The sequence below is a fragment of the Agelaius phoeniceus genome, chromosome 2 (genome assembly GCF_051311805.1).
Source record: "Agelaius phoeniceus isolate bAgePho1 chromosome 2, bAgePho1.hap1, whole genome shotgun sequence".
NCBI classification, from domain to species: domain Eukaryota; kingdom Metazoa; phylum Chordata; class Aves; order Passeriformes; family Icteridae; genus Agelaius; species Agelaius phoeniceus.
In genome coordinates this window covers 60370337-60389264 of record NC_135266.1, presented here as the reverse complement: position 1 = coordinate 60389264, position 18928 = coordinate 60370337, and the positions used below count along the sequence as shown (strand labels likewise).

At 42.1% G+C, this 18928-nt stretch overlaps 1 protein-coding gene across 1 annotated transcript in view; it reads left to right on the top strand.

The window, feature by feature from the left end:
- Positions 1-13278, top strand: part of OLFM4 (olfactomedin 4) — a 52699-nt gene extending 39421 nt beyond the window's left edge. The window contains exons 3-5 of the mRNA XM_077174667.1: positions 2176-2388; positions 3290-3443; positions 11102-13278. Of these exons, the coding sequence (XP_077030782.1) occupies positions 2176-2388; positions 3290-3443; positions 11102-11895 (1161 nt within the window). The 3' untranslated portion in view covers positions 11896-13278. The remainder of the gene's footprint in view (positions 1-2175; positions 2389-3289; positions 3444-11101) is intronic.
- The last annotated feature ends 5650 nt before the right edge of the window (positions 13279-18928 follow it).

Genomic DNA, 18928 nt, shown 5'->3' with positions numbered 1-18928 from the left:
TGAGTAGCCATCATTAATTCCAGCAGCCTGTTTATTTCAGTGGTTTGTAGATTTGGTCTGTATTGCATTATTATTACCAGTATTACTGTGAGAAAGTTCATTAATTATTTCCAGTATTACTGTGAGAAAGGTTATTAATTCCTAGACAGATTTCCAGATACCTCTGTGATAGACATAGCTTCACACAGCAGTGCAATTTTGCTCAAAAATGGACTTGCTTCATACTTTTCAGGCTGTAATAATATTCTTACATTTGTTTTTGTTGAACAAACTCTAAACCCACAGTTTAAACATTCACCTTTGAATAATTTTTCCAAATGATTTTTTACAGGTTGTCTTTCAACACCAAACTCATTTTGGTGATCATTGAAAGTGTGAGGTCCAAGAACTGCTGACTTTTCCAAAAGGATTGGTTCTTCTTTCTACTCCCTATCAGATGATGGTGGCAGCTATGGCAAGAGATCCCAGCTATCACTGTTGCTAGCCAGTAACAAGGAACTAGGTCTAGGTCTTTCAGGCTGTTATTTTTTGATTCTTAATTGTGTAACTTGAATTATATAACTTTTGATTCCTAATTCAATGACTTGAAGTTATCCTGGCTTGATCTGGGAGATCTAGAGCATCCAGTGCTGTGAGCCAGGGTGCTTCTGCTACAGCTTGTGGAAACTCGACAGTTTTGAGCATCTCGAAGCCTGGCTGCACACATTTAGAACAGAAGATCTGTTTCCAACTCAGATTTAAATACATGGAACTGAGCAGCCTGGTTTTGGTGTATACTATGTAGTCCATGCAGGGTTTTTGTAGTGGCTTAAGATTTATGGTGTAGTTGTGCCATTATTGATAATTATCCTTCTGAACAGAGGATTTACGCTTATGCTTCTCCTCCTTAATCCACCTCACTATATAACTTATAAATTTCCATGCTATGAGCTCCCATATCTCCTCTTTGGTACCCAAGCGATTCAATCAAGATTGAAAGGAATTATTTGAGAAATGTGGGGTTTTTTTCTGGGTCCCTGTCTCAAGGGCTACTGCCAGAGCAGAAAAACAGGGAGTCTGTGGTGTTCACACCATGGCAGGATTTCAGACAATGGGGAAAAAGTCTTGACTTTATTTTAATGTTAAGATAATGCAAGAATGCATGCAAAGATGTAGGGTAAGTCTTTCAGCTGAAGAAATAATAGTAATGTAAATTATAGTGCTGTAGATAGAGGCACAAATACCATCTGAGGGTATAAATATGAAGTTACTAGTGCAACAAGCTATTTACATATATTCCTACTTATCTTTGTGATATAATGATATATGAAGCATATGGGAGAGAAATGATGTGCCTTTACCAAAGCGTTAAATTTCAAGGAACTAACATTTCTAAGGGAAGTCCCAAATCCATATAATATTCTTAACATTCTGCTTCACAATGCTTGTGCTGTGACCTTTAACTCAGCAGATATATGTGTGAAAATATATTTATCTGGACAACTATTTAATGCTTCAAAGACTGAAAAGGCTGCTATATAAATTATTCCAGCTAATGCCTGCCATAAATTTAACACTTTCATTTAAACCAGATTTGGTTTTTAACACTGTGTTTAAATGTTTCCTCCTGACCAAAGACAAGCATCAAATCAGTTCTGCCAATGTTTGACACAATTCAAATGTACACAGGGTAAAGTCCTATTTGGATTCAGAGTTAATAGGAAATGAAGTTGAAAAACTTGGGGATCCTTTATTGCATTTTGCAGCCTTCTCTGGTTGCTTTTGAGGGATAATACACTGCGGATTTCCTAATAAAATTTTCACCAATGTAAGTTCTTGGCATACTGAGGATAAAATTAGCTCACAGAGAAAATATTGGCAATGAATTAAAAAAAATGGAAGACTGTGAGTAAAATTCTGCCTTCAGTTATCCCCAGGCATTTCTGAGGGTATTTTTTGAAACTGCTGACAATAAATGTGGGTTAAATTTTATATTTTTTAATGGATGTGATGAGAATTACATTTATGCAGTTTATGTGAATAATATATATGACAAGTATGTGGAAGATATGCATAGGGTACTCAGAAATATATCTATTTTATATATATATTTCTCAGAAATACAATAAGGATGCCAGCCAGCCTTGTCTTGTTTGCTAACCTGAATATGTATCTCTTTTGTTTTCTTTCTTTCAGGTTAGGGAGTACTCAAAAAGAATTGAACTGTATCAGCAGCAAATCCTCAATCTAACCATCAGAGTGCAGCTGGTGGAGACAGGCAGTGTATCTTACACGGAGCTGGACTTCCAGTTACTGAAAGTGGAAATCAGTGACCTGGAGAGGCTGGTCACTCAGCTGAAACCCAGCCTTGTTGGAAGCAATGCCATCGTTGAGCAAATATATTTGGAGGTATTGCCAAGGTTTTGATTCGCCACAGAGGATTCAAGTACACAGATAGTCCATTCTCTCTTTAGTGTTTAGGTTGAGAAAATGCAGTCTGTCTCTACTACAGCTAGTGGAATTATTTTAGCATTTCATCAGCATAAATTAAAAGAAAGCTTGACCTTAAATATATTAACATCTTATTCCTTGGTATAGAGCACAGAAAAGTAAAGCAATCCCAAAGCAAATGGAGTCCATTTTGGTTTTGCCAAATATCTGCCTGAAAATGAAAAGTTTTGCGTAGTATTAAACACACAAGCTGATTAAATTACTATAATAAATATTAATTTTCAGACCCCCATGCTTGAAAGCCTCTGCACTTTAATTTAGATAATTAAAAAATTAGCTTCTGGTTGCTAAGGCAGTGGCTCAATCAATAAGAAATCAAGAAGTGGGAAAGACTATCACCTTCCTAGCAGACTATAAATCACATTTTCAAAATTGTAGTTAATCACTCACCTAGAGAGAATGATTACTTAAGATGGAAAGTGAAATCTCATTTGCTCCAATGTCCTCTATATCATCAAGCAGGTGATTAAGAAAACTATTTCTCTTTGCAAATAAAATTTGCAGATACTTTTGTAAGGCTGGCATAAGTACTTTTTATGTTTAACAGCTACGTGCCCAAGACTCACTGGACAGTTTTACACTATGACTAAAATAACACTATTTTTGCACACTGTTACACAACTTAGTCTTAAAGCATATCCTTGTGGCTATGTACTCTGCTGGAAATGTCAAGCTGAGGCTACGAGGATAAGGCCTATTTCTTAGAAACATCTTCTGTAGCGTCTCCTGTGGTCAGCCCTGCCTGCAAATATCTGTAAAATAATGTTGGCATTAAACTTGATGTCTTTTTCCCCTCTAGATCACCAATCTGACTATACTGGTAAATGAACTAGAGTCACTGGACAAAAACAATGTCCTTGCAATTCGTCGACAAATTGCCTCCCTGCAGAATCGATTGAAAGAATGTGAAGAGAACGCAACCAAAACTACACCGCCTCCTTATTTCCCACCAGGTAAGCATTTCTGTTGGGTAACACATAGGAGGTAATATAATACATGGTTAGAACTGTAAATGCAGAGATTTCCCTTTGTTAATATTAAATACAATTGTAATGATAACTATAAATGCAGAAACTTCCCTTTGTTAATACTACATACAATTGTAAGGATACTCCTTAGCTCTTGAAAAATTGAGCTGACAGCTCCTAATGTTTCATCAATGGTACAAAAGGAAAATGAAGGCAGGACTCAAATTCTTACAAACACAGTTGTGTGTTTACACTGTAACACCTGTTTACAGCTAGAAGAAGTTTCAGTCTTCCTCTTACCTATAGTTTGAAAAGTGAATCAAGAGGGATATTCTATCCCTCTTGCCTTTTTTTTTTTTCAGAACAATTACCTGTGGCAAATGATGTCTTTTTACTAATTAGCTTTGATTTCAGTAGTTCCTATGAAAGTGACCTGTGTTGATGACCATATTGCTCTAATGCTGCTTGGAAAATGTGTGAGCAACTGTTGATGTAGTAAAGCTGTAGATATGTAAGCTCCAGAGGAGAGCTTTGCATGAAGATTACTTTTGCTTGGCAGTCAAAAGATCCTTCTAAAACAGGTGGTCAAGGGACCTGGGGAAAAATTCTGATCTCAGGAAGATAAGGAGGAGCTGTATTACTGATTTCAATGGAACTAAGATTTTACAGTTTTCTTAACTAGGAAAGGTTTTATTCTGGGACCTGGATCAATGGCTTTCAGAGAGCAGTTCATATAATGGTGTTGAGTTACAGGGTGTGTGGTAATTAGTTTATAACTGAAAGAACTTTGGTCTGGACATTGTGTTCAGTTTGAAAAATCACATTGTGAGTGAATCATAGTCTGAGAGATTTTGAGAGTCAGATATGACATACTGGAGCAAAACATTTAGGGAGCACTAGATTGGATATGCTAGGTCAAGGATCCCAGTTGCTAACAGACAGGAGGATTTCTAAAACCGGATTGGTCCCTTGAATGTTTTATACACAGGGGCATCCTTTAGCCAGAGTGTTGTAAGAGCAAAAGTGCTGTGTTGTATACAATACCCAGGGGAAGATTCTTGCTTTTTCCCATAAGCTGGTTAACAATCAGCTAGAGGAGCCTATAGTAAAGGAGGAGCTGTGTCCTGCTTTCAAGGAGCACAAATTTGCCCTCTCAGCATTTAGCTCTCATCACCTTGAGGTCAGCTAATTCAAACATCTCATTTGAAAGGTGAGAGGCAGAAATACAAGCTTCCCTTGGGGTGAGCAGTCCCTCCTTAGGGCTTCACGGCAATGCAAGCAGTTACCGTGTTTCTCTGACAGAATGCATGAGTAACACCTTGTCTGGGAATCAGACAGGAGAGAAATCCAAAACAAAAACCTGCAGTAAAAAAATCTCAAGGCCTTTCTCTGCTTCTTAAGGAAGGGCTTGAAATATTTCAATGAAAAAAACTGCACAATGTTTTAGAAGTACTTGAAGGGCATCTCACTGATTTATTGAGGGCGATGGTGTGTGGAAAGAAACAATCTCGTTCTCTTCAAGCCTACAGCAAGCTTTTGTTTTGGTGAGAAAGTTCTGAGCTCCAGAACAAGAATACTTTTTCCTTCCATGAGTGATGGAGGAGAGAGCTGCTTTTATCACCTGGGTGGCTGGTGTGTCTGTGGGACAAAGCAGCTTTCACTGTGTAGGAAAGGGGAAACCACACTTGGAGTGCAGCTCCACGCAGGGATAGGCAAGTCATGGTCTAGAGGAGGATGGTAGCTCTGGGGTGGGTAAATGGAACCACATGGAGTTGTGACTGAAATAGACTTATTCAGCATTGTTTCTCAGGGCACAGTAGGAAGATGGGTAGTCTTTATCTGGTCCCAAAATGGTATTGATTCAGCATTGCCTTATTCTGGACTGGTCAGACAGCTCAGGCACCTTTGCATAAGGCAACACTGCCCTGTAGCAGAAAAGAATGAAGGAGGTAAAACCCCTACTTGGTATAACAACTTCCAGAGAATTACCAGCACTGACATCCGCTGAGAACAACCTTTGGTGTCATCTGAGAGTTTTTCTGTCCAGGGGTAGGAACCTGGGAGGGGTTGGAGGATGTGTGTGGGTGTCTTAGCACATGGCCTCCTTTAGGGTGAGTGTGGTCTCTGAGGATGGCAGAAAGGACTGGCAGAGAAACTGTTGTATGCTGGCAAGATTTCTTCATGTGGGAGATGAACTTAGGTGGTGTGCTCAGATCCCTTCTAATTCACAGAGGACTAGCATATTGTGACTATGTGTGACTCATGGGGAGCAGTTATCATCTGTGTAGAGGACTTTGTAGAGCAACTACATGTCCTGCTGACTGTATCTGAAAACATTTAAAAGCAGTAAGATATTTTTTCTTGGGAAGAGGGAGTAAGTATGTGAGAAAGCTGCATCTTCTAGCTGGTCATTTTGGAGGTGCTGCATAGACTCTCACAGCTAAGCCTCTGGAGCTTTCTAGCACCCATTTGTGTGTTTGAATACAATTTCAGTATGTTTTCTCTGCAAGCTTGAATGTCTTGAATTCCTGCCAAACCTCTTGGCCTTGCCCCGATTTTAGTTCATATTATATTTATAATGTTTGTATTAAACTCATTCTTTGTCCTGTTTTCAGATTGCTTTTTCTTCCCCCCTTCATCCTCTCTCCTGCATATTTTGGGTAGGCAGCATGAACTAGAGAGAGCTTGGCTAATCCCCAAGCTAGGATCATGAGTCTAAATGCAAGTTTAATTAAAGCTTCTTGCTTCACACTGCTGTAGTATGCAGCCCCTCTGACTCTGTCCCCCAAGGCTTTTGCTGCTGTATTTCTTTGAGTGAGCAGGCCTGTTCTCAAATAACATAGCAGAAAGAAATCACTGGTTTCCATTTGCCTTACCCTGACTGAAGAGATGTGTGTCTGAGTGGCTGATATCTAGGTAGTCATCCCCATAAGTGTCACTGGCTTTCCTATCTACAGTGGTTCATGGCATCGCTCTCCTCACCACTCCAGAGGGAAGAAATATTTATCCATTAGTTTTCCTTTGTGCTGATCCCATGTAGCTGCGCTGTGTAAGTATAGAGAGAAAAGACACCAGGATGGTCTTTTGAGGACTCTGCAGCAGATGCTGTGTTGCACCTCACTGAAATGATCAGAGAGAGGAAGCAGGGAGAAGTGAGTCAGGTGAAATTCCAAGGCAAAATGGAAAGAAAGGAAAATCATTGTTTTTTTTTATTCCTGGATTTTATACACTCAGAAATTAGGGTTTCAAGCTACTGGTGAGTAGGTCTCAGCAGGAGGAGTACCTGGAGTAGCATAATGCTGAAACTTAAGCAATTTTATTGGAGTCTTACAGTGATTTCACTCTTAGCTTATGTTTTACCCCCTATGGACCTAAGCTGTCTGTGTTTTTTTGAATATTTGGGTTGTGTTTTGAAGTGAATGCATCCATACACAAAGAGAGAGATATGCCTAGAGGCACCTGAAAAGAGCTGGCCAGTTGTCCTCCCCAGAACTCCCTCAATTACCCCTGGAGACACATGCATTTATTCACTGGCATTGGAGGGAGCTGATGCCCTCCCTCCACCCCATCCCCTGTTAGATGTTGCCCACACAGGTCTTTTACGCAGCTGCAAGCCTGCCTCTGTCTCCCATGATACTGGAGGAAGACTGGAGTGTCTTTGTGGGTCTTTTTGTGTCAGTGAGACAGTAGGAGCCAGGATGAGCCTTTCCTTTAGAGCTCAGTCTTTGGTATCTCAAGCCCTAGTAAAGCTGGGAAACAGCTCCCACATCTGGGTGCAGTGGTTGATCTGATGGGAGGGTGCACACCTGGTGCTTGGGAGCCTGTGTGGGAATGTAGCACCAGCCTGCTTCTGGTGTCTGTGCCCCTTGTGGGAGCTCCTTCCAATGTGGGTCCCACCTTGTCTTGTGACCTTTGTCTGCATAGGCCAAGGGTGGTCCCTTCTCTTCTGCAATCAGATGCAGCTGCCTGGTGGGAGGAGGCTGCTGGAATGTTTTCTTGCATTGTTGGAGTAAGAAGCTGATGTGCTCTGCCAGTGCTTCCCAGTGAAGTGGGTAAAGCGAGACCCAGCAGCATGGGCCTCCTGCTCAGTCTGCAGCCTGTTGGCCAAGCAAGTCAGGATCCCTGCAGTCCTAAAAACTCTGTGTTAGCTTTTTCTGATGAATCAGAAGGATTGGTATATAATTGAGCTGAGATACTGGTTCTTTATGTGGGGACAAGCATGTGTGTATGTACCTGTGCTAGTCCTTCTCTTCTCTGTTTGCTACATAAGCATGAGATTAAGGAAGGCAGAAATACCAGGATGTCATTTATCTGTGGCCCAAAACAATGGAGAAAGGAGTTAAAAACTTGGAAGTTTGAATAATGCATATGGATTTATTTCAAGTACCTTCTAATATTTACAAAATTACATGACACTTTGTTTCCTTTGTGCATTTTTTTCCCACAAGATCTAGACGGGAGGCAAGTTTAGATTAAATAAACAACAATGAATTCTTCTGAACCTGTGTGAAAGACAGATCACCCCCAACTACCACAGAGGATTTTTGTAAAAAAAAAAAATTATGGGAGAATTTTCAAGGAAATAAAAATCAAGCACATACTCTATAGAAACCTCAGACAATTTTTGATGTCATTAAAACGGAACACACTTCTAACTTTATTTTAATAATTCATTGTTTCATAAATAAAAACCAAACAAGTGTTCAGCAGAGAGATCTCTTTAAGGGAAGAAATAATAATTTATTATTTCTTTGTAAAAAAGGTCTCTCTGCTGAACACACGTTTGTTTTTTATTTATGAAACAATGTATAAATTATTGAAATAAATCTGGAATTGTGTTCTGCTTAATGACATGAAAAATTATTTGAGGTCGCATATAGATGAGCTTAGCAGTGCTTCACTACCTGCAAGCTTTGGTGCTACATTTTTTTAAACAAATGAAGAGTTTTAGAACATTTAATAACCATTTAATTCTGAGATAAGTTTATTGTGATTTAAGCACAGTAATATATTCAATATGTCACCAGCTTTAAAGAAGTCCTCATGCCAGAGGTAACAATACATATTAGAGATATGAGAAAAAACCAGTTCAAATTGATTTATGAAGTTGGCAGGCTGCAAGCCATTTTGCACTGGCTGCCTTACCTTTCCTCCCTTGCATGAGCTGAGATGCAAGCACCTCCAAATGCTGGTAGCTGTGCCAAGTGCTGAGGCCATGTTACTAGACATGCTACGTGCCATTTCCAGAGATCCAGCCTGGCCAGCCATCCAGCAGTGCCTGCCTTGTGTGCTATATTTGGAAATGAGGTTTCTGCTCCAGGGCCTCGTCCTTTGTAAAGCACTTAAGTGCATGCTTAAATGCTTATCTGCTCCGAGCTAGGAATTCTGATTCGAATGGATTCTTGGTGGCACGAAGGAAAGCAGCATTCAACCAGGATCATGCCATGTTTCAGCTGCAAGAAACTCAGGACACAAAAATGTCTGGGGGAGGAGATGGGAGGTGCCACCTTCTCTGCCATCAGAGATGAGATGGAGACTCAGTGATGAAGAGCTACTCCCATGGGCAGTACTGCCCCCAAGGAAGGTGCCAACATGGCCTGGGGACATAGGGATTTATCTCATTATAGTGATTTATATTTAATATAAAACTGCTCCCCACCTTCCTCACAGATGTTGAGAAGGCTGCAGGTGAATCACATGTCCCTCAGGTCACAGTCACTAGCATAGGCAGTACAAAACTGAGGAGTGAAGGTAGTATGCAGCAGAAGCAGAGAAATAATACATTTTGAGAAAGGGGGAGACACAGAGAGCTTCACTGTGCAAAACAACTATACACATTGGCACAAATGTCAGTGCTTGGACACTACTAACATTCAGGACACAGGTTTTCTAGTCCTACACGTAGAGCACCTTTCTCCTAGAAAAAGCATATCAGAAAAATTTTCTCTGCTTTTGCAACTGTGCATTTGTTTCACTAATTATCTTGTTTCCCAGTCTTTTTCCAAGTAGAGTACTTCAGATTGGTCTGATTTTCCTTCTTTCTGTGAGGTAGACTGCAAAGCCTTTGAGAACAAAATGTCTCCTGGACTTTTCCTGTCTGTGATTTCAGGAGTTTCCAATTCATCTCCATAAGTATTGTCTGGCCATGCTTAGGGATGTTCAGCTTTGAGGGCAAAAGGAAAAAATCTTTCTCTGTTATTCCTCTTTCTTCTTTGTTCTAAGACAGAGGTTATTTATATGCTTGACACTCCTTCATATAACTGAGCTTATGAGCCATTCTTGTCATAGAAGCTGCAAGAAATCATGACATGGTTCCCACTCCAAGTATTAAAACCTCAAAAGTTAGTCTTGACTTTCATCAGCACCATAGCTGTCAGAGCACAGAGTTCCTGTTTTGAGGGAGGTATTATTAACACCAAAATTTCTGGCCATTAATTTATTCACTAACTTATGTGTGAGACTTGGGTCTATTCATATTGTACTCCATCTTTAATAAGGAGGGCTATCTAATGGCTTCAACACCCCATTGAACTGGGAAGCATAGGAGTACTACTAAGCTTGTGAGCTGGTGCCAGCCACTTGATATCTCTGTCTCCATTACCTCAGGTGAAGAAAACCTTACAGAGAAAAATCTGGGACACTTCTGTGGCAGTAATACAAAAAGCTAATGTTAACACTTGGAAAAGTGCATGCTGGTTTTTGCCAGTGGCAGCTTCACACTCGTCAGAAGCCCAGGGACATTTTTGAGTGGAGTTTTTTCCCTACAAGTGACTTAGAATATTGAGAATTTATCTGGAAACAGGAATGTCACTAATTCAGCATAAGTAAAAGGAAACTGGTTTTTTATTTAAATTATTTTTTCCATGATGCTGAAAATGGTTTTGTAGTTGATATGTGTAAAACAGAGCTGCTCTGGTTCAGCTTGAAGTCATATTTTCTTTAGAGTTGCCCCACATGAATAGTCAGAGTAATATCAGTGTACATTTCCTGGGCTGTGGTTGTTACTGTCTGCAGATTTCTTTGAGGGCCTGAGGTGGAAGGCACCATGTGGCTGTGACACACAGTTGTAAAGCTGTGATTCTGACAGCAGAATGCTAATCTGAAATGTGACTCTGGAATTACTGCTGCTTCTGCTCCTTGCTTCCCCTTCACAGTGAAATACAGAGAAATCAGATGCTCCTCATTCTTTTTTTTCCCCCAACTCCCATGCTTTCAGTTCCACTGAGGTAGAAAATAACCTAAAATGCTTCTGAAATTTTATTTTCCAGGGGATTTCCTAATGCATCAGGCTGGCCTGACTCAAATGGGTAGAAACAGAAATCTGTCCCTTGTATGGAACAGCACAGCGAGCACCTACTTTCTGTGAATTAATCCCCCACCTCCACTTTAAAATAAGTGTAATAATATGTACTCAATTTTTTTTCTGAGTTTTTGAGTCAACTTGGAACAGTGGGTGCCATCCAGTTGCTGACCTTGGCCCAAAAGGAGCCTTTTACACACGAAACTGTGCATTTATGGGTGTGCTTGGTCACAAAGCTATTCCCTTCTAAGCACAGTCTAGAGGCTACGGTCTGCAAAACCTGTCGCCTAGTAATGACATTTGGAAAACCTGTTTGTTTTGGTTTTTTTCTCTTTACTTGCAGGTACCTGTGTTCACCGTGGACCGATGAATGTTAGCCAGCCTTATGTTGCCAAGCTGAACTGGAGAGGATTTTCCTACAAATACGGTTCCTGGGGTAGAGATTACGATCCCTCTAACCCAGGGAATGATGTCTATTGGGTTGCACCATTGAACACTGATGGCAGATACTTAGAATACCTCAGAATTTATAATTCCTTTGATGATTTGCTGCTGTTTAAATACACGTATGAAAGGAGAATAGCATATGGGGAAGGAAGTGGTGCTGCCCTTTATAAAAATTACTTGTACTATCATTTTTATGGTTCCAGATATATGGTGAAGCACGATGTAAAAACAAACACGGAGGTTTTGAGGAAGGAGCTTCCAAATGCTGCTATTGGTAACCGCTTCTCTTATGCAGGTGTAGCATGGCAGGACATAGATTTTGCTGTGGATGAAAGTGGGTTATGGGTAATATATTCAACTGAAAATAACGTGGGCAACATTGTGATTAGCAAGCTCAATGAGACCACACTTGATGTGCTAAATACTTGGCAGACGAGACAGTACAAGCCATCTGTTTCCAACGCTTTCATGGTATGTGGTGTTCTTTACGCCACAAGGCCGTTGAACACTAAGAAAGAGGAGATCTTCTACATGTATGACACAAGTACTGGCCGAGAAAATAGAGTGAGTATCATCATGGATAAAAAGTTAGACACAATCCAGAGTATTGATTACAGCCCCACAGATCAGAAACTGTATGTTTACAGTGACAGTTACCTTGTAAGATACGATGTGACTTTTCAGCCTTAGTACCTCAGGGACATACAGGTATGACAGAACTGGCAGCAGCCAATGTGAGAGATCCAATGGATGTTTAGACAATGCTACTGCCACTTCAGAGTTCATCTGGTCTGGTGACCTGTATGTGGGGGTGTCTTACAGGTACTTAAAGTCTTTAAAGGAATTGCCCACTCTGACCACTAATGTTGCTGGCAGCAGTTGGCATTATGGGGTTTTTTAGGTTTTTCTTGGTGTTTATTGGTGCTCAGTGCTTTGCAATTGTCCTTTTTCTGGGGGGTAGATTCAGTGCTTTTTGTTTGCAGAAATAGCTGGGCACAGACTATCTGGTGACCGAGTAGCTAATTACCCACTGATTTGCATTTGTCAGAGTAACACAAGCAAGGCACTCAGAAACAGAATGAATTTCCACTGATCTTCATCAGAGTGAAATGTGGCCTCAGAGAAATTAATTCAAGGATTAAAATAGATTAGGGAGTAGACTTGGTTGGAAGACAGCAATCCATTTGTTAGTTGGAAGCCGTGGTATCTGGCTCAAGACTTCAGGAGGGAGGGTAAAAATGCACTTTGCTGTGTAAGTGCTACCACAGGAAGGGAAGGCATTGTGGAAGGGACAGGGCTCGCTGCCCTCGATAGCAGTGATGCAGTGGGATACTGGCCCCTGGCCCCCAACTCTAGCTGCCTCCAAGCAGTTCACACTCCCAAGCTACCATACTACCAGGCTGCCTTATTGGAGTGCTTGTGGAGGCAAAACTGGCAGTATGGTTTTCATCAATGTTCCCTTCTGTCTCACTCTGCTTCCCTTATTAATTCTGTGTGTCTAAACCTGGCCCTACAAATGGTCTTACTATAATCTAGCTATATACTCCATTTTTCAGCCAGTGCAGTGCAAAGAACACTGTTTTCCTTTTCTTTATGTTCTTCTAAGTTTATGCAAATCCTCCCATTGACTTTATTGGCCATGAGTGGCTCGCGGTGTATGTAACACACTGCCATAGAATAACAGACAAGTTATTTGATGTGCCTCTTTTCAACATTTTTGCCATTCTATAATTAGATTCCTGAGAGCCTCATTAATCTAGGCTCCTATTTGTTCCCTGGGTAATTCTGTTTCACAGCAAGGTAAGAGGTCTTGTGGAAAACTTAAGTCTTTTCAAACTAGTTGAATATATGATATAGTTTTAATTTTCTGAAGTGGGTATTGTGTGATAGTTTCTGAATATGTGCACTGTAACAATGTCTTATTTTCATCACATCAGAAAGCAAGCTAAAACACTGAAATTCAGAGCTTAGAAATGACAAAGAAAGCAGTTCATGTGGTTAATTTTCTTCTGTTACATATGTGACTGTGCCTGTATCCTCTAATAATCAAAATCAACATGTATGCAAATGATTGCTTTTTTTAAATAAAAAACTGTTTCATAGAATCTCAGCTGTTCTATAGAGCCATTTAAAGTTATGTGTGACAAATAGGTAATTTCTGGGATGAAACAGGAGCCCTGGGTGCCAAATATTTGAAACAGGATCACTGCACTTACTTGGGCTCTGTGTGCTTAAGTAGGAGCCATGAAAGGTGTGAATCTGTATGTCAACAAGTATGGAAGAGGAGCTTTATTTCCCTGCATAGAAACATGTTAGCTGGTTAGGGCAACACTTCTTCACCAAGCCGAGATGTTACTCAGGATATTGGAGGCAGATGAACTGATAACATGTTTTGAATCCAGGTGCTGCCACTTATCAGGTATCAGCATCTGTTTCTTGGAAACCTGTGAAATGAATTTGAAAGCCATGGAGGCGTTGGTGCAGTAATCAGATCAGGCAGTACAGGCAGGGCTGCTGTGTGAATAATCTGCAACAGACCAAATAAGGATTTAGCTGGGAAAGAAAGAAGAAAATACTAAAAAAAAAAAAAAAATTCCCCTCTTCATCTGTGTGTGTGTCACGGAATGTGACTAGCTCTTCACTTATTATCATGAAATGTCATCAGCATGGGCCTTGAGGCTCCTCAGCTCACCACCTTTTAGGGAGGGAGTTGATATTAAAATGCAAGTAATAGATTCTAGTGAATTGGTTGTGGTTCTCAAGTCCTTCCTTCAATGTCTTTATTGTTTCAATGGCTTTCAGCTTTGTGTATTAGGAAGAAATTCTTTATGTGACAGTGATGTGAGACACTGGAACAGGTTGCCTAGAGAGGCTGTGGATGCCCCATCTCTGGAAGTGTTCAAAACCAGGTTGTGGTCAAGTGGACGGTGTCCTTGCCTGTGGCAGAGGGGTTGGAACTAGAAGATCTTTAAGGTCTCTTCCAACCCAAACTTTTTTATGATTCTATCATTCTATGATTCCTGGGGACAGCTTTCTCCCCTTTGGAAACCACATTTGGCCAGGATTGGAGGCTTCCATGGTGATCTGGAGGTGGGCATGCTCTGGCTGCCCACCGTGTTCAATTGTAGTGTGGCCCTGACCTGTGTGGCTTGGCACCAGGCTCCAACTGTGACCACTGAGGGGGAGAGGATTGTGACAGCAGCCATCTCTTCAGGATCTCTCTCAGTGTCACTGCAGAGTAGATAAAGCACAGCTGGGTTGGCCCTTGGTAGTTCAGTACCAGAAAGAAAGCAGAAACATCCCTGCACTTTCAAAACTTGAAAATGTCTTGTGTAGAGGGGCTGGGTTGGGATGTTTTGGTGCTGGCAAGGCTGAGCTTGTCCTTTGATTTTTGTCCTGCGCTAACATTTCTCAGTGGCAGGTGCCAGGGTGCGGTGGGAACTCCCCACAGGTCTGTCAGGGCAGGCCAGGCAGCCAGGGACCATCCCACTGCCCCTGCCAGGATCAGGGCAGCTGGGGGGCAGCCCCAGGCACTGGGCACTCCTCTGGGGACAGTCCAAGGCTGGGCAGGGCTGTGGGGAGCTGGATGTGGCATCACTTGTTGGGGGCTGACATGGGGTCCAGGGCAGGATGGGGGGAGCCACAGTGAGAGGGCATGGTGGGAAGTGAGGTACATAAGTGCCCTTGGGGCACTGGCACTGCCTCTGTTAATAAGAGGCTTTGCAGAGTTGTAAAAAGGTCACCATCCTTTTAAAAGCAGAAAAAAATAAAAGCACACAATGACTTTATTTCAGCTCTTAGCCTATTGACTTGGCATTTCCCCATGGAGGTTTTGGGGTCTATAAACAATATTGAACATAAATAGTTCCTGCCACAGAGGCAAGTGGAGAGGACATCTGTCTGTGTGGTGACGCAGGAACTGCAGTACAGGGACCTAGAGGCAATTTTGCTGATGAGTGGTTTTCACACCACCTATCTCAAGACACCTAAGGTGGGAGACTTGGCTCTGATCCATGCATTGATGGCATGTAGGGAGAGGGGATCTTCTGCAAAGGAGCACTTCAAGAAGTGGGAGTAATAAATCTTTTCACTTCTTCTCTTAGACTTGTCCTTTCAGGCCTTGGCTGAAGGTAGCTCAGTAGAGCTGGCTGTTAAAATTAAAGTGTGTTCTTGAGCTGGGCATGGCACACAGCCTTGGGCAGGCCTCACTCGCTGGGCCCGTTGCCCCCTCTCCAGTTGCTGGTGCTAGCTCTGCTTCGCTTGGGAAGTGTTCCCTCCTTTCCTTCTTCCTTGGATGTGGAGAAGACCCTACCCCATACTTCTCAGCATAGACTCTTACTGGTATGGTGGCTCTACACTGTTTCTCTAGGAGGCTTTTGCCTGCAATGACAGGAGTTGCAGTCTGATCCTTTTTACTCAGTCCTTCCTACACTCACTGACCTTGTTCTGCCTGGTCTATTCAAAGTGCAGTGACATCCTTTTATTTGCCTTTTACTGTCCTCCTTGTTCCCACTATTCCTTTTATAGGTTCGATATAAACTCTCTATTCTTTGATCCAAGACTTCCACATCCTTTCCTCTCAGCAACCAAATTACCCGAGCCTTCTTGCTTTGCTGTCTAAATAATGCAACAATGCCAACCTCCTTCATCCTCCTGCTCCCTTGTTACATACCCTTCTGTTTATCCCACCTGACACTTTTCTCTGGGATGCCCTTGCCTGGACTCCTTCAAATTCCTCATTAATTTCTCTTTGAAGCTCCTGATAAATTGCTAACTGGCTACAGTTAACTTGTTGCCTTCAATAGACTGGTATTTATATGCATCGTGTATCCAATTAGCTGGCACATGAGTGCATAAAGCTGGCACACAGAAACTCTCTTATTATTCATTCCCGTATGTCACTCCCTCACTCTGTGTTACATTTACTTGTTATATCTTGTCTTAAACAGAGACTGCATGTTCCTCAAGTGAAATACCTGTCTTTGAGTTTGGGGTAGTACAGCACCCAGCATAATGGGCTACTACCTTCCTCCTCTTTCCTGGGTGCTTCTGAGAAACAAACAATAAGGAACAACAAGAGCTGGCCAGGGATTGTTGCATCTGTGTTTTTGTCTGAATTTTCGTGCATGCTGCGATGTGTGCTGCATATAAATTGGCTTTGAAAAGTAGGCAAACAATATGCTTCCAGACAACAGTGTAAACATTCTGTTGGAAACTGTTTCAGTAGCTATAGCACATGATGTAGCTACAATGCATCCCTAAATTTGTACCATGTGGGTTAGAATCACTTTTTCTCCTGTAAATATTTGGTTTCTTTCCCTTCTTTCTTTGCTTTTTTGTCACTGCACAACAGTTGCTCCCTGAAAGCCACAGACCAATGGCACAAATGTGAGCCATGTGCAGAGTCTGCAGCCACAACCTGTTTCATACTGCCAAACAACCTGTCGTTTTGCAGGACTAGGAGTTCTCCTAATAGGACAAAATGCTTGCTTTGTTGGTGAGCTGGGTTTGGAGAGATGAGAATTAAGGACTTGCAACATGACGGTTTGTAAGAGTGAGCACGTGTGAGGGTGAATGTGTGTGTCTTCCCCTCTGCTTTCTGGGTTGCTGCCAGTTTGCAAGCTGTCAGCCATGTACAGGGAAGCAAATGGAGGGAGGGAGGATGCATGGACAACATTTCTTTCAGGCCTTCAGGGAATGGCTCCTGCCACTGGCCTACATTTTCCAGTATGTTCAGCCAGGTTGGCTGTACTTGTCCTTGGAACACATGTGAAGGCAAATCTGGCTTTAACCCATTGCTCTTCCTCAGCAATGAGGTTGGAAATTGGTGGCCCAGTCCCCAGCTCAGCAGCTCCTAAACTCCTTAACTTCTGCCTGCTAAGTGTGATTCCTATGGAGTAACTGGATGCAGCCATATCCCACGTACATCTCTCTGCCTTGGGTCCATGTATTATGCTGGAGAGAGAAGGTGTTGGACAACAGTGCCGTACTGCTAGTGGATCTGCTGATGGCAGGAAGTGTCACTGGAAGAAGACATTCGAGTGTACTACTTTTGGCTAGAGCTGTGCAAAAGAGGGCAGAATCCCAGACCCAAGTCCCAGGAGATCTCCTTGTCTACCCCTCTGCTCGAAGGTAGGAGCATGTTATGTCTGAGCTGCCTTTGACAGCTGTTTGTGTAATCTGTTCTTTAAAATCTCTAATGATGGAGATTTCACAGTCTCCCTAGTGGCCTCTTTTGGCACTTAACTACCCTCACAAGTAGAAAATTTTTCATAAACCTTCTCTGATGAAAATTAAGTGGATTTAAGAGGAGGTAAGCATGACTATGTTGCTGAGACCAAAGGCTCAGCTGCCCCAGCATCTCTACACAGCAGTGGCCAATAACAGGGGCCTCACAGAAGTGTATAGCAACAGGACAAGGATACAGTGATAATCCTGCCACTGGACTTCTGTAGCCTGAAGTTTGAGAATGTTTTGTTGGTCTGTCTGGAAGAGGTTCAAAGCACAACTCTCTTAACTGTCTTCTGTTTAAGAACCATTTTTGTAGTGGATAATGCTTTTCACAAAGCTATAATATCTTCTCTTTTGTAGATAAAGAAAGTCCTGTTTCCTGCCTCTTCCACCTTGGTCAAGTTTTCTAAACCTTATAAAATGTGTGTTGATTCTCATTTCAGTTGAGCTACAACTCCTTTAATCATCTTTTAGGAAAATGGACCGATTACCTGTAATCTCATAGTTTACAACACTTTGAACTGGCACCATCTTTTCTGTTGCTGATGAGTTTTAGCCCAATCTGGTTTAAAAGGAAAGGATTAAGGAGCTGTAAAGAGAAAAAACCCAAGAAGATAGGGCTGATACCCTAGCCCAAGCAATATCCTGAACATGGAGGGTCCCATGGCCTGCCTCCTGCACTGGATGTTCATGAATTGTGTGCATGAGATACACAGAAGGTGCCCTGTTGAGGAACCAGCCCAGCACTTCTTCCTCAGAGAAGTGCAGAAGAATTGGGCAGTCATTATCCCTTAGGGCCCAGGGATATTGCATTCCTGGTTGCACAGTAATACAGTTTTCAGAGGGGAAATGGAGAATTTTCACCCAAACCCCAGCACCTGTATTATTCCCTTCTGTGCTGTAATGAGAGTTGAAGGATATGTGGATTTGTATGGGGTTTGGCTCTGACTCCTAGTGTTGCAGTGCCAGCTTGCTGGGAGATTTCATTCTTTGGCATTTTCTTCTGGCTGGCTCAGTGTGTTTGTTGGTTGTTCTGCATCCTCCTGTGAGAAGCTCAGGTCTCTCACAGTATCACATGGGGAGCTGCAGACATGTCTATGCCCTGCAGTGCAAATCCTTACAGTGACACTTGAGTCACTCAGCTGTGATGATGCAAAGTTGCCAGTGCCTTTTGGACCAAGGACAGAATCCTCTTTGCTGTCTTTCATTTGGCACTATAGGCAGATTCTTGAAGCTGAAGAACAGGATAGCTGTTCTAGCAGATGCTAACATGAGCACTTGGCTAGCAGGCTATGCTAATGTGGCTAACTGGCTTCCAGAGTGCAAGCACTCTGCCACAGAAATGACCCAGCTTGTTTAGAAATTCCTGATGAGCCTCCCTCAGTGCAGTGTGGTGTGGGTGCATTGACAGGTGACTTCCTCAGTGCCGGACACTCCGCAGCTGCGGGTGGGAATAAATTTTGTGCCTTTACCTCATGAGCTGCAGTTTGGC